This window comes from Gouania willdenowi, chromosome 10, assembly GCF_900634775.1.
Source record: "Gouania willdenowi chromosome 10, fGouWil2.1, whole genome shotgun sequence".
In the NCBI taxonomy this organism is placed as follows: domain Eukaryota; kingdom Metazoa; phylum Chordata; class Actinopteri; order Blenniiformes; family Gobiesocidae; genus Gouania; species Gouania willdenowi.
This window is the reverse complement of record NC_041053.1, coordinates 22182006-22202714: the sequence shown is the minus strand read 5'-3', so window position 1 is coordinate 22202714 and position 20709 is coordinate 22182006. Positions and strand designations below refer to the sequence as shown.

Genomic DNA, 20709 nt, shown 5'->3' with positions numbered 1-20709 from the left:
CTGCTGAGAGGGGAATAACACTTCCAAATGAACAGACACAGTCTGGAGGAATAAGCCTCTGTTCTGGGTGCATTGTTGCTGCTGCTGCTGCTCCTTGCTTGGCACAGCCTGTGCGCTCTCTTTGGAGACCTAGTGCTCTATGCTTACATAGTTACTGCCAGAACATTTTCTAGTTCTTTTTGAAACAGCCTTCGTGTCTCCAACGACAGGCTGCAGTGTAATTGGCCACGCAGGTGTGAGGGTTGCAGAGGAGAATGAGCAGCTCGGAAATTCAGGTGGAGAAGTTCCGGGTATTAAAGTGGAAGTTACTCCAACAAGTGACCTTAATTAAGTCCATTGGGGTCTTTGTAATAATAAGGATGTATTTCCTACATGAAAATATCCTGAATTAACTTTTTCCATTTTCCACATACAAACTCTACACCTCGTGTCAAACTCAAGGCCCGGGGACCAAATCTGGCCCTTTAAAGCTGCCAATTTGGCCTGCAGGAGAAAGTGAAAATTGCAGCGAAAACATGACACACTGTGTAAATCACCAACTAGTTGTTGATATCTCAGTCCTTCCAAATACACAAATTCAATGAAACAGTCCCAGGGCTCACAGTTTTCCCATGTTTATATTACACGATGATCATGTCATTTTTTATCTGAAATTGTTGTAAATTGTCAATATTTTCCAAAATCCTATAATTTTCCTTAAATCTTTTCCCAAAAACTCCCTCAAATTAAATAAAAATGTATCATATAATCAATGAAATTTAAGTGAAGATTATAACAATCCTATAATCTGCTGCCCATTTGAGATTAAACTGGTCCGTATTTGGCCCCAGTACTAAAACTAGTTTGACATCCCTGCTCTAGCCTACACTGTTCCACCATCTTGGCTATGCTAGCCCCCCATGCCCATGTCCGAGCCCACATAAGTGACACAGCCTTCCCTGGACCATTTGCTCTGACCAGTGCACCGCTTACGGAGCTTCTGCCTGATGCTTATTCATTGAAACATTACAGCTTTTAAACTTCTTCCCCGTTTAAGAAGCTTCATTTTATATTTCCTGTTGACAAACATGATGAGGACAGCTGCTGGCTAGCCCAGGTGTTCTTGGTCTCAGCATACTCCTCCCATCCAGCTGCGGGATTCTCCATAGCCACGCTCTGGTGTAGGTCCGGAGCTTTATATGGAGCCCATTGATGATAACATCATTAATCCTGCTGTACTGTTTCAGCTCATTCACTCGACTTTCCACGTAGCCTATCCTATTCTCCGTTTCCTTCTGTTAGCGATCAACCTGCTAGCTTAGCTTAGCAGCTAGTTTGTTTGTCTTAAACATTAAGCCTCGTAAGTCTAATTGTCTAACAAAGGAGGCAGGGTGACACCAAACCACGGCGGGGCACCTGTAGGCTGAGGTGCTAAAGAGAACATTTGGAGAAGCCAGAATTGATCCCTAGAACAACCAACAAGAGTACAGAGAAACAGAGCTTCAAAATAAAAAGATGAAGAAATATATTGAAAGTGTTTTGTGACACTATTGAATGAGAAAAGGGTTTCCACTGTCCGCAACTCAGAGACATTCGTGCACATATGCCAGGATTACAAACTGAATGTCATTGAAGTCTCTGTTGCGCAAAGGATGGATTTTGTCTATAAATAATCAGCATCTGTAATGAGTGTGATGTAGTCTTTAAATGTCTCATAATGTTATGTTTTCATGTCAGCTACAGCAAAGGTTTGTATTTGTCTTAACCAGGTTTTTTGTGTTAGCCTTAACCCTTGTTTGCAAAATTGTGACGTCATAGTGGTGTCATTAGGAGGTGGGTTAAGTCGAGTAACTCCCCACTGAAGATCCAGGTACCAAATGTTTGGTCCATCACTGGCTTTGTTATTTATTTGAAATTATTTAAAATATGCAGATTAAAAATGCTACCTACTTAGTTTAAACTATGCCATATTTTCATTGTGTACATTTAAAGATTAGAAAATTTTCTTTGCTTTAGATCACAGTTTATTTTTAAGGAGAATTGGTGTGTCCTGAATCAGAACCCGTTAAGAACTACCAGTATAATCAGTCAACTAGCAGCACTGAGTTAAAGTATATGACTAAGTTCCATTAGGTAGTCATGCATGCAAACAAAACCAGCACATTCTGTACAGACGACAATGCAAATAACGTAGTTATCAAGAAAAGCAGAAAAAAAAAAAAAAAACAGAAAAAAAAACCCACTTCTATTAAAGTTAATTTAAGTGAGGTCGAAACAAAACAGGCTGAATGAAATCTATGATAAAATGTAAAAACGTTTTCGGGCAGACGAGCAGAACATGAGCCATTATTAACAATCCAAAGTTGCATGAACTTTTCAATATTCCATACAGTAACTTTCCACCAACACGGTTCATTTTTTCTATTATTTCCGGTTGGTTAATTTAAGATACGACAAGACTTCATGGATTCTAAGCGAGTTAGACAAACAAACACATTAAAAAAGCCTGATGCCCACACTTGACATATTCGGTGAGGCACTTGTTTTACATCTCTACATTTGTGCTCTGATCTGGAGTGACTCCAGAAGCCCCTGCAGCCCCCCCGGGCAGTCCAACACACCTGGTAGCCGGCCAGCAGCTTGCTCCTCCAATGCGCCTGGGGCATGTCATGGATGGACAGGCGCAGGTTGTGGTAGCTGTCTTTGAGAAGCAGGACGTGAGGCTCGTCAATCAGGCGTCCCCCGAGCTGCTGCTCCATCTGCATCACCTCCTGATGGAAGAGGAAGAGGAAGAGGCTGTGAGGAGCATCAGAGGAAGTTGACTTAACGTTACAGGTATGGCAGAGGAATGAGGAAATGTGCTTAATGGAGTCATACTTGTACTCTGTATGGTACATTGTTTTTGAGAAAAAACAAAGAATTAAAGCAACAATTCTTACTCCGCAAAATAAGACTTGCTTTCTACGTCTAAAGTTCCCAACCTTTTTTGGGTCGTGACCCCATTTTGATATCACCAATTCCTGGCAACCCCAGATACTTTTTTTTAAAAAAAAGTTACTTTTTGATCATGTTAGCTTAAATAATTTTATACTGTGTGTGTGTATATATATATATATATTCTTTTTAACTCATTAACTCTTTTGGTTTAGTAACGCTGACTGCCAAAGACATCTGAAGGCGTCAATTGTGTTTTTCGACTGGGGTTGCTAGGAGACAGTGTGACAAAGCTCTCCTGTGAATATCTAACTTGTACCATGATGTAGTGCCCAATTGGTGACATGTAGGTGGCAGCAGCGGACCTTTGGATGAGAGATCACCCATTATGGGCAGAGCTCAGAGGGAGAGGAAAGGAGTTTACAAGACAGAAAATGGTGCTACGAGAGTTGATGCTGAAGTTCCCACCAGCGCACACTCGAACAGAGCATGTGTGGAACTAAGTGGACTATTGAGAGTGTCGCGATGGTGAGAAAAAAACGATCAAAAAACGGGGAACACGGTGACACTTGGCATGCCCGGGAGAAGGAGGAAGTTGCATGTGGGGAGAATGACGGGGGGAGAGACTTGGAGGACAGCCAAAATACATAAGAAAACCATTCAACTTATCTCATCTGTTGAACAAACGTGGAGTAGAATAAGAGCACCCTCTGCTAAACTCGTGCCCCATTTTTGGGTCACTGGATGTTACTGCAAAGACACTTGTATGGACTCATGATCTCATCTTTACAGAAGTACGCTGTTAACCGCCATGTTCTGTTTGTTTGTTCTTCCTTTTTTTTTTGGTCCCATTTTGTCTGCACTGTTATAGTGACCATATTTGTGTAAAGGGAAAAACCTAATGTAGGGTTTTAATATTATTGTTTCATTGAAAAAGTCCCCGTCCTACAAGGTCCTGTGTGATTCACATATTGTCTTACTTGAATCTTTTTGTTGGACTTGTGTTTTGTTTTTCATACTTGAAAAATTCAATAAAGATATTGTTAAAAAAAAAAAAAGAAAACCATTCCAATCTTGACACAGATAGCAAAACAAAAATAATTTTGCCATCAAAAGCCCAGTCTCAGTGTTGTTTTTGTAGTTTTATTTAAGGAAACCAATGTTGAGGTGTCCCTAAAGCAAAAAAAAAAATTGCTTCAAAGTCACTAAAGCCGTTTTTCTCAGCTTTTTGTTACCAGCTGGCGATTTGTGTGAAACTTGCCTCTATTCAACTGCTGATTACAGAAGAACGAAACAAGCTAGGAACAAAATATTTTTTTCTGATGAAACTAGAGTGTCTAATATTTCAGACTTTTAGATTTCAGATTGTCATCGTACAAAATATTCTGTGGGTCTTAAAAAAATCAGTGAAAATCATCTAAAACGCCTAGCAATATGGGGTTGGCTGCTCTGAAAATGGCTGGCAGTGAATGAGTTAACTATATTTATATTTGAGGAAGTGAAAGCATAGAATACATGTTTCCTGAGATTATGTGTGTGTGGTGTTTCAATTGGAAAAATGAAAATAAGCTTAAAAAAAAATTATTTAAAAAAAAAATTAATTTGTATTCTTTAATTAACTATTTATTTATTATACTGTATTTTTGAAAAACTAATTTTATATTTGAGGAAGTGAAAATAATAATCTAAAAAATTACAAAAAAATCAATTTAAATCAGTAATTTTTAAAAATCGATTACTAGACATTTCAGGCGACCCCATTTGAATTCTAGGCATGACGACCTCAAGGTTTTAAAACACTATCACTGACACAAACAGTAACAGTGAGGTAAAGCTACAGAACACCTTTTAGCTGGTAGATGATGAGACAGTTTTGAACTTCTTTCGCCAAGAATGCACTGATAGCTTTTAGCGACAACAATAGCATGCTAATATGCAGTCATCTCGGCCTACGCTCTACATGGGCTGAAATGGACTCAGGGAATGAGCTATTAGTCAACTGCTCATTGTTCTCGCATGGTGGAGCTCCTTAATTTCATTTTTGTTTTTGTGCCAGGAGAGATTTGTAAATGTGCGCCTAATATCTTAATCTCAGTGGGACTTGGTTAGTGGACCATTTGTTGCTATCCAAATGACCATCTGGAATGGGATAATAATAAGCAGCACATTTTTCCCCCAGATTTAACTATTTATTTTGAGCTAGGAGCTTCCTTGCTGAACAAACCCGGTACTTTGGATCCTGTTCACATCTCACAGTCCGATCGAGGGAACGCATTACAACAAAGACCTCTGAAAACAGAAGTGTGAAAATAAATGTTCCTTTATTCAGTGCCAGGAGGGAAAGGAGATGGAAGCAGACGGAAAACAGCGAGCCAGCGCACGTCTCAGAGTCTAGAAAACACATCTCAAAGACAGCAAGTACAGAAGGGAGTCCTGTGTGTAAATCATGGCCATATGTTGAGGGTTTTATGCCAGCACGGTTACCCCTGATATGGTTTTAGCAAAGATATCTAATTAAGGTAAAGAATGGCAGCAAATTTAATCTGTGCAACACTGATCAATGTTCTGTCATCTTTCTTGGGAATAGAAGGAAATGAAAAGGAACCTGTTAATTTCCATCAGGAATTGCTAAATGTATTGGCTTTTTCTTTGGGTGACCATGTTTAGTTTAATCATGTGTTAGATCAGTGTGCGCTATGTGCTAACGTTGATGTTTTCCTAGTGGTTTTATCTTCCTGTATCATTGATCATTACATGAATGGGGGTATATGAACAAAATATCTTAAACAGTGCAGAAATTTTTATCATTTTTTTCTACTTGTCTGCACATGCTGTCAAAGGTCAACACTACAAGAAGTGCAATCTTTTTTAGACAGCAATGCATTTTTTGTTATTGCAGTTAAACAAATTGCATTATTTTATTGCATAATTGTGACCATCACCAGCCCTCCCTAAAGAAGGGTAAGAAACGTTTATTAAAGGGAGAATATAAAAAGAGAGGGCAGTGTTACACCTGGGTGAGGGTGTGGTGGACGGGGGGGGGGGGGGGAAGAGAGCAGGGAGGAGCGATTCAAGGTAGAGAAATGGAAGGGAGGGGAAGAGTTGATTACTGTAAAGTGAGAGTGAGATGTGAAGTTGTAGGCGTGAGGCTTAGGTATAATGGTGGTGGCTGTGGGCCGAGGGAAGGAGTGAGTGGTAATACCTGAAACAGGTATTTGGGATCAACGTGTCTAAAGTTAAGCCCACTACAAGTTTTATCCCACAGTCCAAGGCATGCCAGTGCATCGTAGACCGATGTATGTGCAAGAAACCGTCATTGCAAACCCAAGCGCTGCCCCGGACTCGAGGATGCAGACTGAATAGCAGGAAGAGCGGGGGCCAGGGAGCCCAGGCACCCCCCCCCACATGACGCCCCCAAGACACCAAGCCATGAGGCAGCCACTGACCCCACATACACACCCGAGAAAGCACCTAGGAGCCGAGGAACCGGCGCACCCCGCCACCGCCCCCAAACCCCCCCCCCCAAAAAAAAATTAAACAGTTCAGAAAATTAGTGATTTGAAATCCCACTTCAACCTAGGCATTGTCATTGGCCACGTTTACATGGGAGCTTTAATTCCTCCTTAAGAATAAAAGCTAAATTCTCTTTAAACTGACCTTCAAATTAAACTTAAATCTGAATTAGGTGGCTGGTTTATTCTGATTCTAATTCTGAATTAAATAATTCCTCAATCTTGGTCTGGTCGTTCTGCGCATGCTCGACTTCTAGTGATGATGCGCTGGTGACGACCTAGGCCGGGACTGGAGCCGAGACTATTTATTAAATAAGACCCATAGAAGACATGGATATAAGGAAAAGAGTAGATGGATGGAAGCATAAACATGCGGACATTCACACAGACTTATTGCACGCACGCACGCACGCACGCACGCACGCACGCACGCACACACACACACACACACACACACAAAATGTTCGTTGTGTTTTTTCCGATAGAAGTGATACGTCATGTTCGCCCCCTGTCCAATCAGAACCCTTCCCAACCCCCAGACCTAAAGTGTAATTGAATGAAGCTGAATTAACCTGTTTTCCATGTAAACCTCACTCGGGAGTCACTACTTACTTTAATTCCAAATAATTTAATTAGGAATAACTAATTCCGAATTAAAAAAACATAATGTAACCAATGTGTCCTTTGGCAAGACACTCCACAACCATCAACATGTTTAAAAGTCACATTCAGACTGCCTTGATGCAGCCGTGGCTGCATATGTAGCTTATCTTCAACTGCATGACTGGGGTTTCTGTTCACACTTGATAACACAACCAAGCCATTAGCAATTATTTTATCCTTTGTGCTGGTACAGCTCACTGTACTCACACACCAGAGCTGTGTGTTGTTAACCAGTGCACTTAACTCAAAGAGGGGAAGGTCAGACAACAGCTCTGAATCAAAGCTTCTGAGTCTAATGAGTTAATAACAGAGGGCAGTGCACCCTCTACACAAAAGCCCTTTGCTATTATGTTGAGAAGATACCAAAGGCACATTATGAGGGCTTGCAAAAAAGTTCATTTAAAGACTTCTTAAGCACAATCATTTGTTGGTATTGATTAGTGATGCAAAATGACTGCTGGACTTTGATCTGGTTTTTGACCTATAGAAGCAGATCCATAGGCTTGCTAGCCCAGAATACCAATTATCATATAAACATCCAGAGTTTAGAATAAATGCCAACTTGCCCATCTGGCAGTTTTTCAGATTTGGGTCGGACACAGCAGTAATGGATTCCAACAGGTCTGAGGATGACACAAAGCCCAGCCAGGGAATAAGCACACAACACAGGCTGTTCTCCTCAAGTGTGGATTTCTGAAGTGATGCTGTCGACTTAAGACAGTACATTGTTTGTGTGCCCAAGGTGTGTTTTTGTAATGGGACCTTTTTACGCCTTATTATCAGGCCTGGGGTCAATTATAATTGTAATTGTGTAATTAGTAATGAATTACAATTATGACCTAATTATAATAGTAATTGAAAAACAAATATTTTGCTGTTTTAATCATAATTGAATTGCAATTTCAGACAAGAGACTTTGTAACTGTACTTGGCACGAACATTCTATAAATACAATCATTTACAATGTAGTTAAATGCAAAACCGTGGAACCTTGATATAGGTCTATGGCTTACACATAGGCCTACGTAGATAACAATTATTAACTCATTCACTGTCATTGACGTAAATCTACATAATTTGTGTTTTTCAACGGGGGTTGCTAGGAGACATTGTGACAAAGCTCTCCCACGAATATCAGCTTTGTACTATGTTGTAGTGACCAACTGGTGTCGTGTAGGTGGCAGCAGTGCACCTTTGGATGGGAGATTAGCCATGATGATTACCATCAGTGGGGAGGGAAAAGCCAGAGACGAGGCAGAGAATGGCGCTACGCTGGGAGATTAGGAAGTATTTAACAGCTCACAACTGCTCATATTCAAGCAGAGCATGTGTGGACCTAAGCGGACTATTGAGAGTGTCGCGATAGTGAGAGAAGAGAAGATGATCAACAACCTGGGCCAAATGAGTCGACTCGGCATATCGGGAATAGGAGGAAGTTGCGTGTGTGGAGACTGAGGGGGGGTGAGTGGGCGAAGAGACTGGGAGGAATGCCAAAACACGGTAAGGAACCCATAAAACTCAGACCCAGATAGCAAAATAATCCTAATTTTGCCATCAAAAGCCCGGTCTCGGTGTTGCTTTTGTTGTTTTATAGAAGGAAACCAACGTTGAGGTGTCACTACAGCAAAAAACAATTAGTTTCAAAGTCACTGACAGGTTTTTTTTTTTTTTTTGTTTTTTTTTGAGACGGTTTCCTCAGCTTTTTGCTCAGAAACTGGCGTTTTGTGTGAAATTACCTATATTCAACCAACTGCTAATTACGGAAGAACAAAACAAGCTAGAAACAATGATTTTTCTCTAATGAAAGTAGAGAGTCTATTCTTTCAGAATCTGCTTGTAGATTGTCAGAATGCTCTAAATTGGCTGGCAGTGAGGGGGGTAACTTTTCTGAAAATGAATGGCAGTGAATGAGTTAAAATATGTTTCATATCACGTTTACCTGTTAGTTCTCTTGAGGATAATTTTGGTGCTTAAAATTTAAATGAACAGGTATACAGACACAAAAATATAAACACCAATAGTTTCATGGATAAGGAAGCCTAACAATGTAAAAAAGAGATTAAAAACAAAGTGGTTGATAGATATTTTTTTCTGTATTTTACAGATGATATAAGACATGGGTCAAAACCAACCCGTTATCATAAGAGATCATAGGAAAGCTAATACAAGAGTAAGGTTAACATTTATGGGCTTATTTATTAATAGCTCAATAATTGTGATTATTTGTAATTGAACTTTATTAATTGAGAACATAATTGTAATTGATTTCAGGGAAAAAACTATAATTGTAACTTTAATTATAATTAGAAAAAATGCTGGTCAACGTAATCATTATTGCGCTGTAATTGAGCATGGTTAATTGAAGATGTAATTGTAATTTAAAATGTAATTGACCCCAATCCTGCTCAATACCCTGTTAACAAACAGCACAGCAAGTCAGCTAACAGACCAAAAGCAAATTTTGATGGCATTATTTACTCTTTTAGGAATTACTAAATCAAATTACATTTCAATCATAAACTTAGATGTAAAATGTTGTCATACCTCAGAGAATGTGAATAGATCTGGGTCTCCTGAGATACCGTGAACCCGGATAGCTATGACAGCATTAGGATTCACAAGAAGTTCAAGCACCATAGAAGAAAAACCCCTTCTGTTCCAATGGAATTTTAGATAGCCTGGGGTGTGTGTGAAGACTGTGAATATGGAGTCTGGTAGAGCCAAGACCACCCCCTGACATTCAATGAGGCTGGTTTAGGAGAGTGAGAAGGAGCAGAGAGGAGTGGGAAGAGCAGAAAAAAGAGCGCCTTTGGAAGCTTAACATTGGTGTCTGAGGTCAGTGGAGTGGCCAGCTTTAACAGGTTTGATAACAGGATTACTGCAATCATGGCCACTTTTCTATGACATCATCCACCTTTTTTTTTCTTTTTAAACCCCTCAACATAACCCCAACCCAGCTCCTTAACCCTTTTCTCACACCCTCAGCATAGATTGGAGCTGGGCCGATGATGAACAAGGGGCCAGGCTCCACTGGGACACAAGAGACACCGCTAATCTCTTTACGACGGTGCTGACAGAAAGAGGTTAGCGAACGCACCAAACTTTGAGCTGCAACAAAAAATCTGCAAAAAACCCCCAAACAAATGAAAAAAATCCTGTATTATGACTCAGACTGCTACAAAGCTGCAGACTTTCCTCACTGCTAGGTCAAGCTCTTACTCATGGCCTTCTGTTATACTCGCTTTGTATGTACTAAACTGATTAACTTTACCAGCTCTGATGGGGATTATGGGCAGCGTTTGATCGGTTAATTAGTCAAGCTACATGCTGTCAGTAATACACAAGCTTTAAGCTATCTTCATAAACTCGCCTTCACCCTTCCTATGTTAGCAAACGCCGTGCCCTCCCTTGTGCTTAAAAAATGTGCATCCAGAGTGATGATCCATTTTCAGTGCTGCTCTTTTCAGGCAAATGCATTTGTTTATAGTGAGTAGCCTGGCTATGTGGGCCTCATAAATCTGTGTATTTGTCAGCGGGATGTGACAGGCTTTTCCTCTCAGACTGAGAGTCTATCAGTCTGAGCTCCAGTAGCTGTGCCCGCTACAGTCAACTCTGATTAATAACTACGAATAGAAAGGACTTGTCTACTCAGTTATAAATGGGGAGAGGGTATATGCGAGGGAAAAGATGCACATTCTGTCAGATGAATCACGGAGCAGGATGTAAAAAAACACAAATGGCACAGAGGAACACAGAATTATAAAGTGGAAACAAATTTCGGTGCTGAGTCCAGTGATAAAGCTGTTTGAATGAAAGCTTACAATTACTGGATGGTAATACGACATGTTAGTTTCTCAAACATCTTGGCAAGAACTTTTTTGAGCCTAAAAAAAGTGTCATGCTAGGGAGATACTGTAGTAAAAAACAAACATTAAAGTAGGAGCAAATAAAGTCTTTACGAGCACTTTTAAACACATATAAGAATAATAACATATACCCCAGTAGCTGCTGTTTAAGTTGCAGGACATCAATTTAATACCATTCTATACTGGATACACATACAACAGACAGTTTTGAAGGTAGATCCTATTTATCTTTATTTCCATCTCAAATACAAATCTTCTGATCTCATGGATATTTAAGTGTCACTTAAAACACACAAACATAATGACTAAATAAGATTAAACAGTCACGGGACACTATCTGTGTTCTGAACATGTCCAACAATACAGTTTATTGTATGTTATCAGACTGCGCTTGGCTAATTAGGACTTAAGTCAAAGCAGCTGATGATGAGGAATGTGGATGTTTGCGTTGCAGGAATTTAATCGTAAAAAAAAAACAGATTCACACTGTGACCTGATTATGGAGCTGCAAGAAGATGTGAGAGCATCAGAGAAATGGATCCTCAGAGGGCCACAAAAAATATCTTGGCAAGCTGTCCAGTAGTCGAAGAAGTAATTCAGCGGAGGCATCAGACTTTGGTAGGAGTGTATTTGTAAAGCGGAGCAGGGAAAAAGTACATTGTGCATCTATTGATTTGAATAGATATGCACTATATATATAGGAAAGTACATAATATCTGATTTTAGTTATTTTATTTTATAAGAAAAATAACTACAAAGGAATGTATTTTCAGATTGTGTTTGACGATGATTTAAATATTTGTTCACCATTGATTGACTTTGTAAGAATAAGTAATACAGCTACAAGCTAATTTAATGTACTTTTGTAGAATTTGGGATATTTTATTTTTGCCAAGGAGGTAATATTTACACCAAAATGTATTTGTATGTTTGTCTGTTAGGAATATTAAGTTATTGATAAAAAACTATTCCAAGTTCGTCATTAACTGCCAGGGCATGACTATTGACAGAGCACAGATAATTTTATCCAACTGATGAAGTCTTGTTGCAATAGTAATCCAATAGTAATAGCAAGAGTCTCACAATGTGCTAAACCAGCAACAACTCCTGGCTGAGGCTGAACAATTCACATCAACATTGAAAGATAAAAAGAACATTTCGAGGTGGCTTTGGAAGAACCAATATTATATTTTGATAATAAAGAAAGCAATAATAATAATCTTTAGCTCCCCAAACTCAATTGTAGCATTTCCAGTTGATTAAGTGGGCCTGCACTACGAAGCTGGATAAGCATATCTTAAATATTTCTCCTTTAGCGAGCTTCCCCTAACAGAACAGGTGTACTATGAAGCAGGATATCAACACTTCCATTGGCCACTTATAAATATTATTTATTGTTTTTTTTCTGTACTGTTATCTTGACTAATGTCTATTAATTATTTTATTTTTTATAGTTTATTCAATTTTTATTGTATATTTAATTTTTGCCTCCTTTTTTCCTTTCGCCGTCTGTATTTAGCTTTCTTGTTTGCTTGCTCTTTGTGTATTTGGCTGCTGTAGCGTGTGAATTTCCCCACTGTGGGATAAAATAAAAGATAATCTAATCTAATCTAATCCAAACCAGGTGATTTCAGCCTGGCTACATGCTATAATGAAATAGGTGGCGATTGCTGCGTCATACGCTTCAGACCAATGACAAACACAGATAAACCGTCACAATTGAGAAATAATTTTTTTAAAAATACGAAGAATTAACCATAATTCAGACAATAAACAGCACTGTTGCACTGATCAGTTTGACTTTACTAAGGCACAGACCTTGTCTGTGGCTCTGATGCTGCATTCATACAGCTCAGCCTACATCACAAGGTGAAAAATATTTTCATTTTAAACAGCCTGTATTATCTTACACAATACATGAATGAAAGAAATAATTAATTTATCGGTCTGAAAGCACCCAACGCACGCAGGCTTTATCATCTGACTAATGTAGATCAGTCAATTACCATGGTGATTTAGCCCCGTGAGAAGTTAACCAGCATCGTAGTACAGCACACAAAGAATAAACTCCAGAAGTTAGCACGATAAGAGGAAATCCAGCTTCGTAGTACAGGCCCAGTGTGCAAAAATGCAACCATCACAAATTCCTTCATGCCAATCTAAACTCTAACATAATGTTTAAACACATATCTGCACTCATGTTTGAATAATAAAAACAATATACATCTTCACTGCCAAATATAATCAAGGTCAAACAAATCCCATCCACATACAGTATAAGTCCTTATGTATCATTGTATCTCATGAGTCCACAGCCCTGGGTTAAAAGCCTGACTCCATGTCTGATAAAAAAGTAAATCTGACAGAAAGTGGGTGGTTTATAAATTATTTTCATGCACAGACACACTGGCCTTACAAAGCCCAGACGTGGGTGCAACAGGAGAATAATTGAGTTATAAAAATAAAAATAAATGCTAAGATGCTTTTTTCCAGAACATTCTGAATGTTTGCTCCTGGGCCCCAAAAAGATGACAGATGTTGAATATCACAGCTATACCCTTAACTTAATCCCAACCTTAAACAATCATATTTTTTAGCACTCCTGCACTTAATTAGATACTGGTGTGAACTTAATGCTTGAGCTGGGTTGGAGGGAATGCTTCACTGCAGGTGTTGCAATCAGTCGTGGGATGGCAGAACATCAGTGATGCTCTCCCACAGGTCTTAGCTGGGAACGAGCGAGTGCACAGTGAGGGCGCTACCAAACGCCGATTATGTATCCTCTGCTGCTGTGCCAGCCTTGGCTCGGCCTATCAAGACTGGGACGCACATTAAATATTAACTTAATTGGTCCCGGCAGAGGCCTGCTAACATACGGCAAGCATCAGACGGAAATGTCACTGTTTCTCCAGAGCCCCCACACACTTAGGATCAAAGACAATAACATTGGTTCTAATCTGCTGTAATTGGAAGATAAGAGAATCCACGCTGCAGCATGCATGCGTGTGGTCGGGCTTGCATGTGCACTCGGGTGCATGTGTCAGGCTGTAATTTTCCTTGATGAGGCTTGTCAGGGAAGACTGACTGATGTTAACAATGGAAAGAAAAGCATAGCATTGAGTTAGGTTATTTCCACCACTACATGGATATGATTTATTTTCTTAAAAAACAGAAAAGACAACTAATCTCACATCAGATGCAAAGCCGACATCCCAGGAAAGAACTAACGCTTTGGTGCAAATGCAGGCTGTGCAATATACAGTAGGTGTATAACAAATGAGCCTAAGTAAACAAGAACAAAAAAGTAATACAGGATTTAGATGTACAACCTACAGCTACTTTACCCTGTTATATACTGCACTTAACTCTAACCTAATGGCAGCCATAGTAAAAGTCTAATCATACATTGTGCATTTTAAAGATAGTGATAAGTGATTAGGCTGAACCTCTCCAGGGAAGTTTAATCTCCACTCAAAGTAGTTAATGTACCCGCTAAATGAACTGCTTCCTCCATAATAGCACCGAGAGCAGTGTGAAGTCGAGATTACCAAACAGCGGGGGCCACATTCAAAATCACTCACTAAAAACTACAAATCCCTGGAGAGGCTGTGGCTTACCACAGGACCAGGTTGTGTGCGGGACGGAGAGCTAATGCACTCAAGGGAGTAGCCGTGGAATATGGCTGCCAAATTGGTGGAGACAACAAGCTAAGGTGTCTCTTCCCGGGCTGAGTGAGAGAATAAGAGAACAAGAGCTATAAAAAGGAGAGAGAGGGAGAGAGAGAGAGAGAGACAGAGAGAGAGAGAGAGAGAGAGAGAGAGAGAGAGGCAGGGAGGGGTCTTAAGACTTCACGCATCTAAGAAGGACGCACAAGGTCATATCCACAGTCATACTGCAGCAAGACACCATCGTGCCAAATGATGATAGGAATATACAAAAACCCCAAACATCTACTTAAAGCCATCGTGGAAGTCACTAAACGATAAGATTTCATTTTTGTATGAAGGACAAATTCAGCTTCTACCTCCCACATGCCACATTTTACATTCATTCTTGCATTTGGAATACACGTGAATTTTAACCAGCAAATGTTCTTTTGCAATAGCTGTTAGGAACCTGAAAGAAAGCGGCAAGAGCAGATTTGAGACTCACAAAGACAGATGTGGGCTCAAAGAGCTTTCTGTAATTCCCAGCCTACAGCCGGTGTCATCTTTAGCTGACTGAATAAGAGAAAGCTAATTTCAGCACGAGCCGTGACTTCTATTGTTTATGTCGCACTGTCATCCATAGATTGCACTGATGGTGAACCTCTTGCACGAGGAGGTCAGCCATCACAGCTAACAAAAGAGGACTCCATGTGAAGTGGCACTTGTGGCAAAAAAGCTTAGATTAGAGTGGGAGGAAGGAAAAAATGGGGTCTAGTGGGAAAAAAACTAAACAGAGAAAGAGTATAAAGATCAGGGGTGCTGGGAAAAGATTGGGACAGACTCTCTTTTTAATTTACTAATTAACCATGCAAATGAAATCTTAACAGGCTACTCAGAGGCAGGCCTCAGGGGAGGGAGAATGGCATTAGTGCTTGATTATACTTTGTCCATGGGGTGGAGGGTGGAAAAAGAGACATAAAATATGCTGTAGAACAAAGTGCGGAGAAACTTCGCAGCCCACAGCAGCCATGCAGAACCACTGACAGCATGTTAAAATGCAATTCCCCAGGAGGAGACTTTCACACACAATGTATTACCTGGAAATACAGTGAGCATTGTTTCAACAGATACGGATATCATTACACCTCTGAGTTGAGAATGGTGTAATTCATCTTCCCGTGGCTACACCCAACTATTACAGGTCTGCATGGATTTCAATAGACGGGGCAACATGACAGACAATGCTATTACACCTAATAGCCCACCTATCAGTCAGCTGATGTGAAACCACTCAGTTGGTGCACAATTTTAAACCTCCAAAACAGAATGAAAGACAGGTGCTCCATTTGTCGCCATTTACCTTAAAGACATCCTGCGAGTCGTCCATACAATACACCCTGATATTGTACTCCAGCGTGGAGCAGTACGCGTCTGAGAACAGCACCAGCCTGAGGCGCTTGGCTGCACCCATGTGCAGCGACTCTCCCACCAGTGCGAAGGTGCCCAGCTGCTCCGAGAACAGCCGACATGTCTCAGACTCTAGCTGGCAGTAATAAGGCTCGGACACCAGCTCTTCTCCCATGAGGAGGACATCCTGCAAGAAAGAAGAAAAGAGAAGGAAAAATGGTGACTTATGCACCCAAATCATATGGAATGGAAAGGGAAAGGTAGTGTGTATCTGTGCGAGGATGTGTGTTAGTGTTAAATGAAAGTTTGAGAGAAAAATAAACAAGTGTGGCCCAAACCAAACACTTTATTTATTACCTCATAGTCCTATTTTAACTGGCATTTATTAATTTGTTTGTCTCTTAGCAGGATCATGTGATTAACAGATATAGACAAAATTATAACCACAGATGAACCTTACACAATGTAAGAATCCATTACAGTTGAAGGGGATCCGGATGAATATACTGATTCTGGATCAATTTCTAAAATTGTAAAATCCCTATCTCTAATTAACAGCAAAATTTAAAAAATTCATACATTGGTTCGTAATTTTCCCATCTAAAACTTGACTCTATTATCTCAAGTTGCTTCCTCAATTACCCCACTGAGTTTCATCTAGGTCAGATCCGGACTGCGCATTTCATCAAGAAAAAGTGGGGGTTCCCATGCATTCGGACCTACTGTATTGTTAATAATGGGGATAAAACTGTCTTTAAAGCTTTAAAGTGTGAATGATCATGGTACCATGATCAGGATCACTGATCCAGAAAACTGTGGATATTTGGCAAAGAGGACATTTGGCACTTGGTGGAGTTTTGTGCTCTCTGAGTGTTTTTAATTACTTATAATGCATAAAGGAGGGACTGCCAAATTTCACCATTTCCTGAAAATCTCATAATTTCTTTATTTTCCCATCAAGATTGACTAAAATGAACCCATTGATCTATTTTCTTTGGGGATTGAATTCCTGCTCCACAACTGCAACCCTAGTAAGTACCGGAAAGCCGGCTTCCAGAAACATCCATTCCATCACAGTCCCAGACAGTTTTTATGGGATGACTGCACTTCTCTGTGTCCTAATTTGATGAGGACAAATTGGATGCAAGGTGACAACATTTTATCTAAAATCCTCATCATGCCAGTTGACTGACTCTACCTATTAGCCAATCAAGCTGAAAAGAGCTTTCTGCCTGCCAAATGCCCAGTAAGCCCTATAAGAATCGATTCAACCAGACACAATCTACATCAATAGAATTAGTATTGAAACAAGCCATTCCTTATGCAACCACAATGGACTCTTGCTATTTCTGCGTCCTGATATTTTTTCCAACCACAGAGTGAGGTGGCTCAATTACCTCACTCACTGCTCACTTTGCAACCAATTCATTCTCCTTTTTTCTACTTTCACTGTCTGCCTGTAATCTTACCTCTAGATCTGCGTTCCCTGTCTGTTTACATTGTTCTTTGGTATTTCTTATTCTCGCTCCTGTCAGACATTTTTGTCATTTTCCATGTTTTTCCCTTTATTTTCTCAACCAAACAACCATTTTTGCTCTCTCTGGGTGTCCATTAGATCATAGTTAAAAGTCCTGTTTCAACCTCTACCTCAGACAGGCCAATCCATTCTCCAGACACCCCATCACTAACACATGAAGTAGATGCTGAATAATTTATGCAGGATATTGAACATGAAAGAAGACCTACTTGCACTGTGAAGCCCACCAGCAACCATTCTAATTTACCTGGGTTGTTGAGAAAATACTCAGACCTTGTTTGTTTGCATTTTTCTTTTGTGTGTGTGTGTGTTGCCCAGAGACCAAAGGTTCTCCCCTGCTACTCAAGTCTGGTAGTTCTGGTTACCACATATTTTATGGTTAGAAAAATTAGGAGGGAGCTTGGTTAATTGGAAGCAGCGGTCCAAAAATGGTCGAGCAGTGCCCAGGGAGACCACTTTAAAGATCTGCAATTTGCTTAGAAAATTCATGTTTGGCGAATCATGTTGCCAAGCAACTCTCAAGTGGGAAAGAGCTGATGCTTCCAAGCTTTTGTTCTTCCTCAGTGAGAAAACACCTGATGCTTAATCTGATGTGAACCTTGTGAGGTCGGCAAGGGCTTGGAAAAAGCTCCCTCAGAGGGCATTTTAGGACTCTACATCAAGCAAGTTTGTATCAAGAACAAGAAAAAGGACACCCAAATTGGTGAAAATGTTAAATGCTTGGTGCAAGAGTCATAGAGCTGTCTCACCTCCCATGCGCCCTCGTAGTTCTGCTTCTTGAGGCGGACAGCCCAGTTATCAAGACATGCGTCAAAGCAGTGGTCCATGCTGAGGATAACCGGGCGACTCAGGACGACCCCTGGAGGGCCACAACTCACCACAGTACTAAGGAGGGTCTGGCAGCCAGCAAGAGGTAACCTACACCAGGAAGAGGAGAGAGAGAGAGTGTGTGTGTGTGAGAGAGAGAGAGAGAGAGAGAGAGATATGAATTGAGATGAAGTGCTTTCACTGATCAACTTATTAGAAAGAATTTACTGGTCTCTTGTAAGCAGTGTACGATACTATCACCTCTGCAAATTATCTAGCAGCTGTAACGCAGAGTAATGAAAGCCTGCTGGACTCACTGGGGCCAAGCTGTGATAACTAACATAGCATTACACTATCACAGCATTGTTACAGCGGCTGTGCCTTAAGAGATGAGTGCAGCAGGCCAGATAAACAGTGTTTTCCAAACAATTCATTTAACTTAAACAGTGCACATTCCAGTAAAAGGCTACGTTATTTATTTACATCTCCTCCCAGCACAGCCCTGGCACAGACTCCTAAGCCTTTACTAATGGAACAGTAGAGCATCAAAACAAACAGCCCAGTGGCATCTAGGGAAGGCAGCCAGTTAGACAGTGTTAAAGAGACCCACCTTAAATCTTCCTTCCTCTGAACAGTGAGATAAATCTCATAGATCTTTCCTCTGGGGATGGCCTCAGGGGGAATGAGCAGACTGATTCCTAATGCAAATAACAAAAACGAGAGAGGAGGGGGGGGTTTAGCGGGAGGGGGACAGGCTCATTTGTTTTGACTGAACGACGCTTTTGTGATTTCACAAAGGATGCCGGCCCACTTAACAAAACTGTACGACTGCAAAAACAAAACACAAATCCATTGTGAAGGTCAAAGGCAGCCTCCTGCAGGTACAGTAGATGCAAATCAGCACACAGGCAGCCAAAGCATTGCACGTCCCCTCGGTCTACAATTAGCTGAGACAAAAGCACACAGTATTGCAGTTTAAATGTCCTCCGTCTGCCACCAAGTAGATAATTGAGACCATGGAACAGACTACTCCTGGAAAATTGCACTTCCCCAGGAGGGGATAGGGATGTATATTGGAGAATAGAGAAAAGCTATTTAAGTTGCATGAGTGTAGTGACATTTGTGTTGCCAAAATCATCCACTTAAAGTACTATTAAAAAAATGTTGCACTAATAATAACTGGGTGGGTGGCACAATCTAAATAGTGTGTGGATTAAAACATGGACCATTAAAAACATCAGTATAAAGACAGTCCCTAAACCTCAGTCTTGTCTTTATATACAAACCACCCTCCATGTCTTTACAAAAAATGATGCTACATGCCAGTGTGTCTCTTTCAGTTGATGGGAGCTGTTGCTGGTATACCCTTTTGTTCCTGTGTGTCCCTTTGTGATGATGGGTGCCACTGTATGGTATTGTCAACACGGCTTTGGATTACTCAGTGAAAAAAATATCTTCAAGACAGAGAAGAGAGCAAGGGAAAGAGAGCGGAAGAGGCATTAGGACCTTTTCCAACGATGCAACCATTCCAGCATCAACTAATCTGAAGAGATTTCTATAATGAGCCAAATGAAAACGCCGTCTTGGAATGTAATTATACAAACTCCGTGCTAACAGGAAAAAGGGGCGGCAAAATGGAAGACTAATAATGTATCCGACTAATCTCTGCCATGACTAACTTTATTCTTTTGCTCATGCTTTTAGCACAGAAATTACACTTGTGAGCATTAGCAGCAAGGGGACTAAATGAAATATTGAAACTGGTTGCTGGTTATAATTCAGGTAATAAGTATGGGGAGACACTTTACACTGAGTCATGATGATGTTATTAAGTACACATATTTGAACGAAGACACAAAATATTACAAAACAAAGACAAAAATGTTTGATAATAATAAAAAAAAGAGAATAACTTTCAAAGTGTAACCATCTAACGCAGGGCACAGGGACAGATTTATTTACCTTTATTTATTTTTACAATTTGTAAAGTAACAATTAACTTTAAAACAGAAAATCGGTATATGATAAATAAGCCAACAATTTAAGGAAACATCTGGTGGCAGGTAAAATGTTCAACAGACTGTGTTTATCACTGTCATCTTCCATTATTAACGCTACGTTGTTGCAACAGCATGTCATGCTCCACTTTGTTACACCTCACGTACGTCGTATGTACATATTAAAATATTCCTGCCTAGTGTTGCAAATAATTCAAAGAAATCATCTAAATTCATGTTAAGTCTGCAGCTGAATATTGGAACATGTTTGATGATGGGCAGCATAGCAGCACACGTATTCATCAAACAAAATGAGCTGAAACAAGCAGTCGGACACATCAGAGTTAGTTTGAACAACAC

At 40.2% G+C, this 20709-nt stretch overlaps 1 protein-coding gene across 1 annotated transcript in view; it reads right to left on the bottom strand.

Annotated features, from left to right (window-relative positions):
* Window positions 1-2440: 2440 nt before the first annotated feature.
* Window positions 2441-20709, bottom strand: part of unc5a (unc-5 netrin receptor A) — a 166417-nt gene continuing 148148 nt past the window's right edge. Inside the window, exons 10-14 of the mRNA XM_028459108.1 lie at window positions 18963-19050; window positions 18295-18463; window positions 15962-16195; window positions 2601-2750; window positions 2441-2449 (exon numbers count right to left, since the gene is read on the bottom strand). Of these exons, the coding sequence (XP_028314909.1) occupies window positions 2441-2449; window positions 2601-2750; window positions 15962-16195; window positions 18295-18463; window positions 18963-19050 (650 nt within the window). The remainder of the gene's footprint in view (window positions 2450-2600; window positions 2751-15961; window positions 16196-18294; window positions 18464-18962; window positions 19051-20709) is intronic.